General features: G+C 38.3%; 1 protein-coding gene across 2 annotated transcripts in view; it reads right to left on the bottom strand.

The window, feature by feature from the left end:
- USP10 (ubiquitin specific peptidase 10) overlaps positions 1-17,206 on the bottom strand; it is a 58,900-nt gene that overhangs the window by 9,854 nt on the left and 31,840 nt on the right. For both annotated transcript variants that reach the window (XM_059713906.1, XM_059713905.1), the window contains exons 5-11: positions 13,972-14,063; positions 12,558-12,667; positions 11,948-12,003; positions 8,060-8,163; positions 7,627-7,726; positions 4,889-5,069; positions 466-631 (exon numbers count right to left, since the gene is read on the bottom strand). In XM_059713906.1, coding sequence (XP_059569889.1) covers positions 466-631; positions 4,889-5,069; positions 7,627-7,726; positions 8,060-8,163; positions 11,948-12,003; positions 12,558-12,667; positions 13,972-14,063 — 809 coding nt within the window. The remainder of the gene's footprint in view (positions 1-465; positions 632-4,888; positions 5,070-7,626; positions 7,727-8,059; positions 8,164-11,947; positions 12,004-12,557; positions 12,668-13,971; positions 14,064-17,206) is intronic.

Raw genomic sequence — 17,206 nt, 5'->3', positions numbered from 1 at the left:
TTCAAACGCCAGGAAATACTCATTCAATATTATGAAGAATTATTTCTATCTCGCTTTGAGTGTCTGGCAACCCAGGAATTATCATTAGTGCTTTGAATTATTTGAAAGTGGTTTTCTCCATAACAGAACATATTATTAGTCATTTCATATAGTAATTTAATTTCCATTTTTACCTAAAAGAAATCTCTAACCAATTATTAGACCAATCCAAGAAATATACCAATTTACAGTCAATCATTTCATTCAATGGAATTAGCACGTCATCTGGTCTGAGTGATCCTGACTACACTTATTAAACATGAACAACACGTCACCCTTGCAGCATATTTTGAAAGGTCAACACCTCTTTTAAGGATTAGTGTTCAGGCAACAGATGGAAAAAAAAAAAAAAAAAATCAACAGCAGTATGAAAAGCCCTTAAAATTCACGTGCAAGAAGGTTCAGCAGACCAAAAACAGAACGCACCTCTTGTTTGGTTTTTGTGGTGTAACCCTGGACAGACTCCCTTGCTACCAAGCTTTCCAAGGCATCCTGAACTGTGCGTATCTTGTCAGACTGGATATCCAGTTGCAGAGTGAAAAAAGGCTGCAGAGTAGCAGACTCCTTAGAACTTTGCTGGTAAACAACAGATCTATGGAAAGTAAAAAGGTCAAAAACTATATTTATATTACCATTTTTAAACAGCAGAGCAGTACATAAAAGGATATGAAAACAAACCTATGCACCTACTCGTACATTCTTTAATCACTTGAGGGAGGGGGGGAGACCACACAGACAAAGAGATAAGCTTCAGTTTCAAGAACTAGGCTGTGCTATAATACATTTGAAAATCATTTGACTTTAATATTTGTTAACAACATGCATAACTATGTTATATCTTTGTATTTATGTAAGAATTAAGGGAATTTATGCAAGAATAGAGAACAGTATTTGGCAAAATTGTAAGAGTGCATGATAGCTGAATCTGTTAAATAATTTCTTTTAAAGAATTTCACCTGGGTATAGCTGCCCAAAAACAGGCAGCGATACCCAAGTCATCTGAAAACACTTGCATTCAATTTAACAGAGGAAAAAATAAGTCTTTGACAACTAAAGAAAAAGAACTGTTTAAGTACTGTGTTTACACATAAAGCATTATGCTTAAATCTACAGAACTGTTGCTTTTGGGACTTCAGACTATTTTAAAATCTTTGTCAGTGAAGTTTTCAGGTATAACTAGTCTACTTGTTCTTCACATCAGAAACAGACTGATTTGATTAAAAAAAACAAAAAAAGCCCAGAGTGGGGAGTAGTTATGTGAACAGTGAATGAAATTTATCTGAAAGATAGACATTATCATGGCCTGCTGTTTATTTCCCAATCCTATTTCCCAAGCTGTCTGTAATCAGATGTTGAAAATAAAGATGCATTATCTACTGGCATGAGTAAATTGGCAATGGTCTCGAATCTGCTATGTTCTTAACTGCGACAATGGCTGCAGTTTTGTGGAATATGCATAGCTCCAAGATAAACGGTTGAAAGTTACTGCAGAGGATATTTGGCGCTTACAAAACAGCTCAAAACAGAGAATGTCATTTTAATTTCTCAGCGATCATGTGTGGGTTTTGAAAATTGTAAATATTATCAGAATGGATACTTAAATATCTTTGAACAGATACTTAAACAGGCAGACATGAATGCTCATCTATTCGTTTTATGATGTTGTTCTGAGAAATCTAACTGGATCCAGATATTTCATTTTTACAGTCTCTCTTACAGAGTACCAGTGAAGTTAAGCAATGTTTTTACGCAAATTTTCTTATTGCGCGCTCTTTAACAATATAAAACGAGACTGCTTTAAGGCTTGCTTTTTCTTGGTCTTCCATAGAAATTTTGCAGCCACATTTGCTAGTTTGTCTTGAATACAAATTGAAGACTAAGAGCTTTTGGCATTTTTGCCTTGAAGTATTAGAACAGACTTCCTATTAATATCTGGGAAGCTGAAACAGTTTCAGACCCAATATGAAATAAACAGTTTGAAAGTAGTTTAATTATTTGAGAGGTGAAATACTGCATTATTTTGCAAAGACTGTACAATTTGAATTTTTATTAATTTTCATATTATTTGAAGCTATATCTAATCACAAAGAACTTAACTTTTTATTTGGAAGATGGTCCTTTCTCCGATATTAAAAACCCACATGGAATGCAAGTGTGTTTTCTACAGTCAGATACCACCCAATTTGATATAGTCCTTCAGAAAATAAGAGCCTTGAAATAACCATAATTTAGGTCATTATGTTGAACTCCCTCATGAGCATCGATGGAATATTAACATGGGAGCTTAAAACTCAGAAAAATAGCTCCTTTGATTCAGACCCAACCTTGAAATAATCCTTCTTTATACTGGCTAATGCACATTCTTTAGGGGGAAAGGAGTCTACTAAAGACAGTGGCATCTTTATTTCAGGTTAGCATTGCCTCCTTGGCTATATATAAGGACAAAACCTTTAACACATGGCAAGGTTGAAGTTTCAAAAAACAAATTCTCTACTGTCTAAGAGTTTTGCTACTTTTCAGGCACACCTTCCTCTACCCACTCTAACTGGCAAACTATTTAACAGAACAAACTACTGCAAAGTAGCTGTTTTTAACTCAACAAACAGAAAATCAGATGCATCTAAAAATGCAGCTAGTATTCCAGTATGCTAATTTCCAATGTAAATGTTTTTTCAAACAGAATTAGAACTACAAGTATAGCTTTCCTGCAAAAGTGCACAGAATACTGCATTACATAGCAACAAATTTGGTAGACTTTAGCTGTACCAATAATTCTTTTATATTATAGCAAAATACTGTATCTCACCTCTTTAAATAAAGCTGGCCAAAGAATGTTTATATGCAACAATTTCTGCAAAGATCAGAGCAACAATTTTGGGGGCACCCAAATTTAATAATTTAACTGAATTTCTTACGAAAAGGCATTCTTTTCATCACTATCCTGTGAATGTAGTAGCACTAATAGCATTTAAGAGGATTCAGCTAGTCAATAAAAATCAATTCTTAAAACTTCCTTAAGCATATTCCCCACTTCAAACCTCCACCCACCCCAACGGTGAACACAGACCAGTATTTTTACATTACAGGGCATCTGCGAGAAAAGTTGGAGCACACAATGGGAACGTTTTTACTGGACTTCTGACTTGAAATGTGCCACACAGGCAAATCTGCACAAGCAATAGACACTAAAGGATTCCAATTTGTACATAAAATTAGAAACCTCATGAAGATGTCAACCCCATACTTTATGTGAAAGTAATGAGAACTGCTCCTCCCTCCAAAATTTCTTGTTGGAGTGACACCCAATTAAGAGTTCAACAAACCAACCTAAAAAAGAAGTTAAAGTCCCCCTAAAGAGAAAGGTGCCAATTCAGCCATATTTTCTTAGCTGTTTTCCATTTAATTTTTCTACTCCTGATGCTTTTATTTGGTGGACTACTATTGAAGAATTTGCATTCAAAGGCTTCCTAATTCCACCTTCAGCCTCAGAGGAGGAAGTTTTCCAAAATCTCAACATGGGATACTGCTTCTGCCGTCTACTGTGTGACCTAGTTAGCAGGCTAAATAAGATGGGTGTGGTGACTGAGACAACAGATGTGGGAATGGGCCTTGTGGTTCTGCTGCTCCGTACAAAATTTACTCCCTTCATTAATCCCTCAATTTTATCTCATTTCTCTATGGGTTCTTGCAGTGCTCCCCAAATACCCTGACATTTAACTAAAATATGAAACAATCATACAGAAATCCAGACAAACCTGGCCATGACAAATATAAAATTTCCAGTATATACAAAAGTATTTGACAATACTTTGGGTATGTGGACATGCCAATTAATAGGGAAATATGCCAATATGTACAGACATCTGTCTGCCAACTTCTATGAAAAATGTCTTTTTATTTGCCAGCTGTCTGACTCAAATCCCTAAGGAATAATTTTAGTGTGTTTTACATGTGGAAGGCACCAACCAACCTCTCGTCTGAATATCTGACAACGCAAGGATTGATACACTAGCAATCAAACTGTCTGCGTTCAGATTTTTAAAAAAATCTCTTCAAACTCTTAACACTTATTATTTGGGAATTTATTTTCTCCAAGTATTTATGCTGATTTTATCTTTTAAATTATTTTTAAATAACTTTTTAAAATAAGTACTCATTTTTTTCAGTATCCATTTCTGATTTCCTGTACACGTTATCACATGTGCGTGTTACTAACTCACTACATTGCCTTCATTTCTGCAATAAATTTGGAAAGTTTTAAATTTTTGAAGCCCACAGCCTCTTTTGTCTTTAACTTCCTATTTATATTTTAAAAGCAAGCCTCTTCTGTTTTTAAGACTTAGGAATTCTATTGCCTTTTCTCTCGCTGACTGGACATGCAACTCTGGGCAAAACCAACGGTGCTCCAGCTTACCAATGTACAAGATTCCTGTAAACATTAACTATTAATTATGTATTAAGTGCTTTGGAGTCTGTGGATGAAAGGAACTGTAAATAAGCAAAGCAGGCATCTTCTTTAACTTCATCTTCCCTGAACAACTAGTGATACCCATTCTTCAAATGGGCTCTTAGCTCTAATTCTTTACAAATTCAACTACACAAAGACATAATATTTTGAAAAATCTCTTCTGTAAAACTTTTTTTTTTTTTTAATTAGTGTTAAGCTCTCTGGCCTTCGTGAACTGTACACTTTTAACCCCCTCTAAAAGTCTGGTAATGAAATAAAGCCACAGTTACTAGTGGATATGCATCTTCTCTCTAAAGTTTATGGGTAACAATGCAGCTCAGGCTCTCAGTGCTGCAAAATAAAAATAAAGTAATGCACCAAGTAAAAAAAACAAAACTATACCTTATATGACCACCAAAAATATCAGTAATTGGAGTCTGAACGAAGTCAGCCTGTCGAGTGACTGAAGACTTGTTACGGGGGCCCACTTGTTCCCACTCATCCTCACTACCTTCTCCTTGTTCTTCCGGATCCTCCTCTTCATTTATAGTTTGTGTTTCAGGACCATTGGAAACAGAGAGTTCTTAAGAAAAAAAAGAAATGTAGATATTGATATTTTACAAATAAAATGATCCTATTCTTTACAAAGAAAAGATTAAAACTTTTAAACAGTTTTCCTTTTTCAATTAATACCAGGTCACAAATGCAACTTGAATTTTTCAGGAGAGATGTATAACTTTAAATATACAGTGGGCACATCTATATGTGCAATTGACGTGCCTGAATTTTCTGTGCAGAACTTGACTGGGTTTCAGGTTCCTTACCCTTGCTATAAGGATAATGAGGCTCTTCTATCTTAACTACCAAAAAATTATGAAAAGGTAATTTGAAACACTTAACTGCATTCCTGACCCTTCTGCCATTGGGAACTTGCATGTTTAATAGAATGAAGCTTGCCTATGAGTCTGCAAAATGCAGAGACAGAACTAGTTAGTTCCCTATACCCTACTTTCTCACAAATGCCATGCACCATTGTCTCTGAAATCAGCCTCCCAAAATTGGGGTGCACATCTTAAGCAGGGGAAGTGTTTTCTTCACTGGAACAGCAGCAAGCCTAGAGGCACTGTACGTGCCATGCAGCTGCCAAGATGGCTGCCACTCACATCTGGCTCAGCAAGCTGAAGGGGTAGAGTCCTGGTGTTAATGCGTTCTCAGCCACTCCGACCGGGTTAGCACTGTGGTTTGTGCCTGAAGCAGCAAGTGAGCTGCTGGCAGTATCTTCATGAAGTTTGTGATGAAGAAACACCACTTTATTTACAGGAACTTATGTAAAGAACTAGGTAAGTAACAGGTCTTGCTACCACCCTTCCAAGGTCTAGGGCGTAACCTTGTGCGACAAGTTTCTCTGTGACAGAGTGGCTGCATCTATGCAAGTAGCAGACTGAGCAGCTGTTACTGCGCAGCCATTTATTATTGCATGACCAAGTACTAAATGACGGTGCAGCAACTGGCATTACTGCACAGTAGCGTCCCCGCATAGTTTTTTTCTGACACTACTGTACAGTAGCACAAGTCTATGCAGCTTGCCTACAAGTCTGCAAAATGCAGAGACAGAACTACTTAGTACCCTATATACTCTATTTTCTCACAAGCACCATCATCTCCGAAATCAGTACAGCGTGTTACTACTGCACAGTAGCGTTGTGTCACAGTTAGTGCCACCCAGTGCTACTACACAGTAGCGTCTCGTGTAGATGTGGCCAGTAAGTCCTTCTGGGAACACAGTGTCCAGGAACGTGGCATCCCAAGACAAAGAAGCGGGGAGCTTCCTGATGCTAACTGCCTCTTGTCTTCTGGGATACCAAATTTCCTGGACACTTTATGTTTTCAGGAGGACTTACTCTGTCATATATTTGGCCCTGGCTTGAAAAAATCTTTTTTTTTTTTTTGCCCTACAAGATACTTCAAAAAAACAAGGTGCACAATTTGTTTGGGATGTTTTGTATGTGAGAATTCAGTATTTTTTGAAAATGAACCTTTTTGGTAGAACTGCAGAAAGTCAAATGTTATTCTAGAAGAATTAGACTCATCTCTTATTAAAACTGGACTTACCTTTTCTAGATGGATATTTTACAATAGACCTAAGGTTCAGCAAATATATTCCTTTACAGGTGCCAAACTCAAAGTTCATGTATTGAGTGTAGCTGTATAATAAAATACAGACTAATAGCTTTATGCTAGAGAGAACTTACAGAGATAGACAGACCATTTTTTATTTCTTTTTAAAAACAAAACAGGATGATAAAACGGGCTACTGTACAGTATTTTTTGTTTCTAAATTGAGCACCCAAACATAAAAATAAAAGTTAATATAAAATATAATTCTGTTGTTTCTAGGCTGCCTGGAAACCTTGTCAGTTGTTTCAAATAAACTGAAAATTTTGTGGATTTTTATCTTGTCAGCAAGACACTAACAAAACCAATTAATATGCCTTGTTATAAATAAATATAAAACTATTAGAGCTTGTTTGCCCAAATTTCTGGTACAGGAAAGAACAGCTTAACCAACAGTTGCTCAGAAGTCACGAATCAATTATGTTCTTTTACTACGGTGCCGTCTTGAAAAGGGCCAAAAACGCCAGACAACCACAGTTCAGATATTCTGAGTAGTAGGAAACCACAGCTATACTTACAAGTACTACTTAGTTACTTGCAATCATTTTCTCAGTTGAAATCTCTTCATGTCTTCAATAACAAGCTATTTTACTGTTCTCAAACCAAGTCCTTATAGCCAATAGACGTGTTAGGTATGAGTGAGATGTTTCCCCGTATAACTACTTTGACATAATACTTTAATGCTTTTTCAACAGATATTTGCCAGTAATACACTTTGCAAATACAATCCCATTTTATCCTATCTGCAGATTTTGAAAAGTCAAAAAAAAAGTTATATACTTGTCTTACGTAAGGCTCCCTCTAGAGCTGTGCCACATGTGGAACTCTACCATCAGTCTAACACGTGTTCAAATCCCTCCCCTTAATGAAAATGCATCTGCCTCACCTTTATCTACTCAAAAATATAAACACTTTACATGTTAAGTATTTGAAAAAATAAAAGTAAGCTTGCTACGAAAACTAACTTTCATTCTGCGGAGAGAGAAGTTTCTTTAGGATGAGCATTTCCTCATGTAGACCATTTAGGATGAAGCCCAGGTATTCTTCAGCATCTTCTTGTCTGCCCTGAATAAAAGATTAAGCTATTAATACACTACTTTTGAGTGTCCATAGACTTAACGGTAGATATAAGACAAGACACTATCCTTTCCATTTTCAGGAAATTTCAAAAACGAAAATAAATTTTATATCTGATTTTGGTTGTCATAACACAACTCGGAGCCTAAGGCTGAAAGCTAGTCTTAATGTCAACTATAGCTTCTTATAAGACTTCATCATGTGACCAATTTTATGGTTTTTATTTTATTTAGAAAAATTATCTTAAGAGCACCCACTGCTTTCAGATATAATCTGTTGTATATACACTGCAAAATAAGCAGCTTACATTTAAAACAGTACCTTTTCTGACAGACTAGACTTGATAACTGTCAACAGTCTATAAATGTACGTAGGTTCAAAAGCAGCTCCTGGCCGAATGTCTCTCATAATTTTATCACCTAAAGCTGCAAAGCAAACAGAAATGACATAATATGAAGATAAGCCATATGGAGGGTATTGTGAAGTGGAAAGTTTAAAAAGGGAAAGCATCTTTAGATTGTAGATGAATCATGTTCTTCTATAACCAAGCTGTTAAAATTAACAAATAAAAAAAAAAAATCTATAATTTGTCTGACCTGAGAAAAATCAACAGTGTATTAAAATTCTTTTTTTCTTTTTAAATCAGGGACTTCTCCTGTGAAATAAGAGTAGATTTTTACAAATCTACTTTACTAGCTACCATAATTACACATAGGGTGCCCTACAGTTCCACTTCAGATATTTTACTTACCAGTGTTTAGAACTGCATCTTAAATGCATTTTTAATACGTATTTGCTAAAGAATCTTGTATACCAGCAGCTTTTTAGGGTCTCAAACTAATCTTATTATTAAACGTAAAAAACTGAAGTGAGCTTTTCTTAAAATCAAGCCTAGGCTCTCTAAGTGACAGCTCCCTATCCCTGCAACTTCTCAAGAATCATGTACATCCATTCTAATGAGGAAGTCATCTAATACCTGAAAACACCAAACAGTATTTTAAAACATGTCAGTAGTCTCTGTGCTCTTCCAAGTAATGTTAACCAAAAAATGTGAAAGTACACACAGAAAAAAAAAACAAGGACAAATTCACAATTTGAGAACTACTTCCTCTATTTTCTGTGTCGACTATGTACTCGGAGAGCCCAGTAGTAAACCTCCCTGCTTATGCTTCTATAGCTAAGAGGTCACTCGTTACATTTGCTAGGAAAAAAGCCATACTTATTGACACTGAATGCTCAAACTGACACACAGCTCTGGCCGCAAATATTATGTTGACATTACCAGAATACAGTTAGTAACCTAAAAAATTAACCAATTGCAAAAGACACTTGTTTTCAAGCTTGAAATTTTAAGACAAACCACAAAATGTCTAACCTATTTGGAAACCATTAGAACAGCTGACTTTTCCATCATGCTTCCTTACAGTATGAAACACACACCATATTTAATCTAGGATTATACTGAAATACATGTGCATAAATTACTCAAGTAAAACCATCTTCTTTCTTTTTAAGAAAAATTCAGACTAAAATGAATTTAGAGATAAAATGAAACTGAAAAAGATATTGTAATTAAAGTAGGGAAGATCTTACTTTTTCCCCCTTCATGTATTCATGTGACAGATCTTTAATTTTTTTTAACAGAAATCACACATTTGTAAAGTTTTTATTTATATTACGTAAAGTAAGGGAAAAAAACTAAAGCACAACTCAGGAATAATTGCTCTAGGGCTGTATTGTTACACCTGGATGCAAAGTTTAGGCCCCTGATAAAAAACAGGCAGACAACTACCTTAAAAATACTAAGATAAATTCTGGGGGTCTGTAAGGGAGGATGATGATGACAGAAAAGATCCAATAGTAACTGGGGCGGTTGAGCAGAATCAAAGACTGTAAATAAACTAAAATGCAAAGGTTTGCCTACATGGGGCAAAACACCACCAAGCAGAAATATTTCAACTAGCTCCCTGTGCAGTAGCTCTCTAAGTAGAAACCGAATAGCCAGATCAGTGCACAGAACTGCATCAGAACAAATTAGGTCTATTTCTTAACAGGATTTTTTTAACCTAGTGAATATGCCATGCTGAGGCACCTAGCCTGCTTCCTCCTAATGTGTGTCGTTAACTTAGGTTACCTGCAAGGTACTGCTTTATAGGGCTATGTGAAGCTTTGGTCCCCGATTCGATCTGGCGGAGAGACGGCCCGATTCGGTGGCTGAATCTCGAAATCTGAATTATCTTTCCGAATCGATTCAGAACCCTCCAAATCAATTCAGACAGATTCGGATGTAGACACAGCTTTAAATGTATTTTTTTCTACATACCTCTAGGTAGCAGGAGCTCTGAACACTGTGGTGCTGGGGCAGATGCAGCGTCCCACAGAAGCATGGGGGGCTCCCCAGCGCGCTCAGCAGCAGACCTGGAAGTGGACCAGAAGCACTTCTGGTCCGCTTCCTAGTCTGCTGGAAAGCGTGCAGGGGGGGCCCCCTCACACCCCTCTGGCTCAGCGACTGGTGCCTCCTGGGGCTGGGGGGCACTTGGGGTCCCCCTGTGGCCAACTGCTGAGCCAGGCACAGGGAGGCCCCCCAGTGCACTCCTCGGCAGACCCGGAACTACTTCCAGTCCACTTCCGGGTTCGCTGCTGAGAAGGCTGGAGAGCCCCCCATGCTCCTGTGGGACGCTCCATGCGCCCCAGCACCACAGTAATCACAAGGTGCGCCTGCTGCTACCTTAAGGTATGTAGAAAAATAAACTTTTAAGCTGGGTCTGTGTCCGAATCGCTGATTCACCAAACCAGCATCGAATCTTCAGATCTGGATTTGGCCGAATCAAATCGGGGACCAAATCTGAATCCAAATCGAATAGGGCCTGTTTCGCACAGCCCTACTGCTTTATACTGTTAGAGACATATCCCATGACTTCAGTAGACTGTCCAAGTTAAAGCAGAAAAGCAATGCTTGCAGCGTATGTCCTTTTAATCAAGCAAGAAGTAATTGTGGTAACTGGGAAAGGTCAAAGTTCATAAATATGAATTCTCTAATGGGAGAAATATTCCTTTGACAGAGAGCAGTAGAATTAGTCTAAGAGCAGCTAAGAAACTCAAGGATCCATAGAGCCTGAAAGGAAGGAGGAGGAGGAAAACAAATACTTATGAGATCCCAACCATATTATGTCAGGCACTATACAAGCAACAAAGAGATGATTCTCTCTGTTATGCTCCAAAATGGGAAGAAAAAGCACTGAACAGAAGAGAGGCAAAAAAAGGATATAACACAAGGTTGTATACCTGGGAAGAGGGTCAACCAAAGAGAAGGTACAAGGACACAGAAGACTGGACTGGATTCCATGTAAATAGTGGCCAGACTAACAACAGATTGAACCAAAGGAAGAGCACTTGCCCATCATGTTGCTAATCCTCTCGACAAGGATGGCACTTGGTTGATTGATGCAAGCACTTAATACAGAAACGATCCCTGCACCACGAGCTTACTGTGGGGTATCAAACTCTTCTGGCCTACGGGCCGGATGATGGTCACTGGGCTAGGCTGCAACCCAGACCAGGACTGATCCCCCATGTAGAGCTCATGGTGCTCAATCTGGATCCAGTCAATGCACAGCACATAGTACACGCTGCCCTGGGGCTTGCTATGCCCACACCATGTGGGGCCACCATGGGGTGTGTGCTGGCTGAAGCCAGTGCTGCAGGCTGTATAGTGGGGTCAAGTCCATGCAGCACCCCACTGAACCAACCCTGCATGCTGGCTCCACGACCAGTCCAGATTGGGTTGCACAACCCATGAACAGGACTGTTGTGGTAGGGCTCTGCATACAGCCCGTGTGCCAGACCTCTATGCCACATGCAGGGCAAGCCCAAGGGCCACTCACTGCATGCAGTGGGCAGGACTGGAATGGACATGCATGCCATATGCAGCCTAAGAGGGCCAGTATAGGATGTACTCTGCCTGCAGTGCCTCCCCAGACTGGCCCTGGGTGCTGGTTCTGGCACAGCCGGATCCGGACCAGCCTCAGAGTCAATATACAGGGTTGCTCCAGTGGCATAGTGTGTGCAGCACATGGGGCCAGGATTGGCAAATGGGGTTGATCCAGCAACCCATAGGGTGGATCCAGCCAAGGGATCATATGTTTGACACCCTTGGCTTTTAATATTTAACGTATAAATCTATTTTGAAGGTGTTTACTCCCAACTCACCTTGTTTTGCTTTAGGAGGTACTGGCATATTAGTGAACTCATTCATCAGGCGAACACTGAAATGAGACAGAAAGAACATCTAGGCATCATCAGCATATTACATAAAAACTATTTGTGCAGGATAAGTTATCAGATAAAACAATCAAAATATTAGATCACAGTAGTCCTTGACAAGTCCAAAAAAACCCAAGGCCACATTAGTAAGATTAAAAAAAAAAAAAAAATGCAAAAATTAACATGGTCATCCTTCGTCTCCCAAAGACAAAATGGTTAAATGGGTTTTTGAGCTTTATTACACAGCCATGTTGCAGATTCAGTCCCCTTCGGCTTATTCAAAATGATCTTTCTGAGCTAAGCTGATCCACAGGAAATACAATAGTGGAAAATATTTTCCCTCCTTGACTGCCTGTAAATAATATCAGAAGTTGGCTATAAAATTAAAATGCCATTTGAAAACTAAACTAAAATATCCCCAGTAATTTATGGGTCTTAAATGTTACTGTGTCAGTTTTCTTCAACTGCAGTAATACAGTGGTTTGCTAAAACACTGGGTTGAGTTCATGTACTTAAGTAAACTGAGTTGCTGACAATTTGTAACCAGTTTACTTACAAGCTGTCTATCATTGGTGTTGAGGTGCACGGCCGTTGTGATTTTGAATACAATGGAATGGACTTCATTAAATGATACATTGGAGGGCAAGCAACCAAGGCCTGCAATGTCTGTATAATAGTATTAAGGAAACAGTCACAAAAGCAAGATTAGATATTTAATCTCCAGTAATTTTAAAGCTTAATAATGAATCAGAAACATAGACAATCCAATCATTACATTAAAATTAATGAATACTCATTATGCAAGCTTGTTAAATAATTGATTCATAGAAATCACATTAAAAAAACATAACAGCATAACACGACTTAGCTTCGATCTATTCACGTCTTTTAAACACTTCAAATCTTTCATCTCAAGGAAAACATACAATACAGGTAAAAACAATTACCTATAAAAATGTCTTAAAAAAAAAAAAAAGATAGAGTTTATAAATGGTAAGACCTTTCAGGTTTTCTGAAGAGCAGTTGGGAAGAAGACAAAGTGAATACAGAATGTAAGACAGCTTTTCACCCTCAAAAAGTCCCAAGAATCAATGCCTTGACTATTTCTAGGAAAGCCAAAAATTAATGGAGGCATATCAATTGGAAATAAGGAAGAAAAAGATTTAGGACTATAAGTCATTTACAAAATGACCATGTGTAATTGTGATATGGTCCTAAAAAAAGCAAACTAGAAGCTGGAATGTATGAGAAAATGCATTCCTGCAGACTGAAGGTACAATTAACACCTTTCAACAAGGCAGCGGAAGAGATCTCATCTGAAATACTGTATACAATTCTGCCTATGCTCATGAAAGATTCCCAAACCGAAGCAGGTGCAAAGGACTAATCAGAATGATCATGAGAATGCACAGGTTACCTTTCAAGACTGTGCTTACAAAGCACATGAAGGCAGGAAGGAGATATGACTGCTCTAACTACATAGATGGACAAAAAACCAAGGAAGATCAGCAACTTAAAATACAGGGCCAACGCTGGCACAAGAACAAAGAGACACAAACCTGTCCTTGAATAAATGTACACTAGAAATCAGAGAATTTATAACCAGAGGATTAAAATTTCTGTAACAGCCCTCCAGCTGAAACATCTGCAAAGGAAGGGATATGGAAAACAAAAGATAACATTTTCTGTAGGTGCTTTCTTAGAAAAAATAAAAACAAACCAACCCTCACCAGAATACCTCCCTGTTCCTTTTATTATGCAAATATAAAGTTTTTTTAATGCATGCATCATAGCTGAAGTGCATTTGTATTTTTTTAAAGAGAAATACTAGTGAGCAGGCAACCAGGAATTAATTTGTTAATCTAATGTGAATTGTTTATTGTGCAAACAGAACAAACTTGACTTGACAACTGCCATAATATACAAACTTATAAGCTTAAATTAAATTCATTTCTCCAAGATAAGGATACAGCATTGATGTAGCACCAGTTTCCTTTATTGATCAGCCCTCGTGGTTGCAAAGATACTGGTTTATGTATTAATTTTACATTCTCCAGTAATTCTGTAGAATGAAAAAATAAAATTTAGCAGAAGAGAGAGTTAAATTAGTTTAAAGATCTCATCATAGCAAAAATTATCCATCAAGATTCTTAAAATCATCAGATTTTAATACCTCAGAGTCCTCTTAAGAGCAATAGGAGATTGATATCAAATATACATTCTCTTTTCCATGGAAGATCATCTTGACTTTGAGTAGGAGTGAAGGCTGGTATATCAAAAGCTTTTCTAACTCTAACAATCTTCTAAAACTATTACAGGATTTGGGTATGGTTATTACTACTTTTTATAGCAACATGTATATTGGTTTTTTTCTTTGGGGAAAGGGGAGGTTTAATACGCAACTCCTATCAATTTAATACTCTGGCACTAATCTTCTAGAACATGTGACAAGCTTCTCCCCTGGTCTGAATGGAATCCAACTGAGAGAGTTGTTTTAGTTTAGAAGTTTCAACTTAACACTGATTTATGCCAAAACTATCTTTGTGCAACAACAGGGATTAATGTTAACACAGCTCTGGGAAGTTTGTGTTAACGGCTGGCTGTTTTACAGCCACAGAGGAAGTATAAAACATTGAACTATATAAAATATTGCCCATTGTTTTTTTTCTCTCTTTCAAATGTCTCAGCAGTGGAGTAACTTTTAAAAACTTGAGTCAGATCTTGAAAATTGTTCAGGATCCAGAACTGGGGCACTTAAAAAAAAAAAGTGGCCAAATTTGCAACAGCAAGAACAACGGGAACTGAGCACTTTGAAAGTCTTGTTCCTTACTCAGGAACCTGTAACAGAAAACTAGGCAGGAAGTTGTTTCCAAAACCTGAGATGTTTAAAACTTGAACGATGGCAACAAAAGTTCAAAATGAAATGTGGAACTTAAGCAAATACACCTCCATAATAAGAGAAAATTACTGTTATTTTTATTACAGTAGCATTTGGCTCCAAACTAAACTGGCACCACAAAGTGCTAGGCACTGTATAAATATATCATCAAACACTATGGGTATTTCTATACCTCTTATTTTGGGCAACTCTAGGATTGCCCGCAACTGCGCTGAACCACACAAACTGCTCTTCCCCCAATATTTTTTTGCTGTTATGCATGTGAAACACAGAAGGAGAGAGAAGTAGCAGGCAGACTAATTCCTAGGAAGGCCCACTGAAAGGCAACTGGAAACCCAAGCAGTGCCCTTCGAGGACTCGTGCTGCCCCACCGCATTTCCTTCTGTACTACGCTCAGATCACATCAGCGGACACAGGAAATAGATGCAAAAAGGTCACAAGCAGACTCCCTGTATTTCAATCTGTTGAGTAGACAGGGAACACACCTAAGACAAGGCGTAGGCTAGGAAGGGAATCTGGCTGGAAGTATGTCAGGAAATATGAACCAGACATTGCCTGATGTTTCATTTGTGCCCCCATAAAATTTTTTATGGCAGCACAAATGCTGAGCAAACAGACGCCGATTCCCTCTGTCACACCACATGAAAGGAAAATCAGTGGCAGAGCAAAAGGTGGTAATAGATTTTGCTGGTTTATTAAGGAAGGCGTCTGTTACCTCTGCGGCACTTTCCCAGCTCAGCCAGACCCATGGCCCGGGTATGGCTGGGCAAGGAAAGCTGGGAGATCACATTACCCCTTGTCCTGTACCAAGGGTGGGAGAAGAGGCAATGTGTTTCACCCTGTGAAGCAGATTAGCTGTGTTGCAGCACAGTGATCCACTTCATTTGACAACATCTAGTTTTAACCTTCCAGCCATAAACCCGTGAGTTTGTAATGTGGGCAACTGGCAGACATGGGTCAGAGCGTGGTGGGCCTAGGAGCAACCCTAACTAAAAATGTAGGCATTCCATCAAAATCTTCACAGCTGGGATTAAATAGGCCAGATGCATCCAAAAGAATAAAAAGATGTTACTGGAAAACCAGAGGCATTAAGTAGTGAAGCAACTTGCTCAAGAATACACAGCAGGTAAACAGCAGAACTGTGAACAAAAGCCAAGTCTTTTTATACACAGCATGCTCTGCTAGATCATACTTCTTCATTAACAGGATTACTCTGTAATGCTAATTTAGTGATTTTGTGACAAATTCACTCTTATCAAGAGAAAACAGAATGGAAATTTCAGAATATTTAAATCCTTCACCAATTTGATTATTAACTATATCTAGCATCAGGAAAGTAAAACCATCTAAAATATATAAAGGCCCTCTGTACACGTTACATCTATTACACATTTACCTGGTAAAACTTTGCAATGAATTCAGACTGGCTACCTCTACAAATTAACTATGGTGCCTTAAAAAGATCCAACAAGCTATAGTTATTGCTGGAAAATGTGTAATAACTTAGTAGCTGGTTTCTATCCAGCTTTAATTTGCATGTGTAGCCTATGCCCCTGAAGCTGGGAGACTGGAGGTGCCGAAATCTGCCAGTTGCCAGGGTGCTCCATGAACACCCACTGTTGGGGGACAGCAACTGCTGTGGTCTCCCAGCTACAGGGGTGGCTGGAGCACCCCTGCAGCTGGGAACCCTGTCAGCTCAGAAAGCTCCCAACTGCAGGAACTTGCTTCTTGCCAGTGCAGGGAGAGCCCAAGGTCAGGCGCGTCCTGTATCAGCAGTAAGGCATGATGGGATCTGATTAGTGATCCCACAATCACACCTTCTACCATGCACATGTGGCATGGCAGGAGGTGCAATTGTGTGGGTTGCACATTAGATCCTATCGTACTTTTACCTGCATGTATAGACTGGCCCTAAATGGAAAGACTACAGCTTTTAGACACTGACACATACATTTGTGATAAAACGTTGTTTAAAGAGATTCTTTATGCTAATGTTACCTAACTGATTAATGCTGAAATGTTTCAGAAGCTGTAGCTAATGATTTAGTCTTAGAATATTTGCCACACACATTTTCCTTTAGAGGTGGGAATGCTTACAGGCTTATTTCTTGGAATTTCTACCAGAGATGTCCATTATAACACTGGGTAGTTTATACCTCCAATAACTGCTGTGTTAAAACCCAATTATCACGCTAAATCTAGCATCTTGCTTCCAAACCTAATGAACAGAAAAAAAAATCAAAAGTATAAACAGAAGCTGAAGTTTCATAAACACATAAACATACTTCCTTATATTCTTTGCGATT

This window comes from Alligator mississippiensis, chromosome 10 (assembly GCF_030867095.1).
Source record: "Alligator mississippiensis isolate rAllMis1 chromosome 10, rAllMis1, whole genome shotgun sequence".
In the NCBI taxonomy this organism is placed as follows: domain Eukaryota; kingdom Metazoa; phylum Chordata; order Crocodylia; family Alligatoridae; genus Alligator; species Alligator mississippiensis.
Note: the sequence above shows the minus strand (reverse complement) of the source record. Positions and strands in the feature narration are given on the sequence as shown.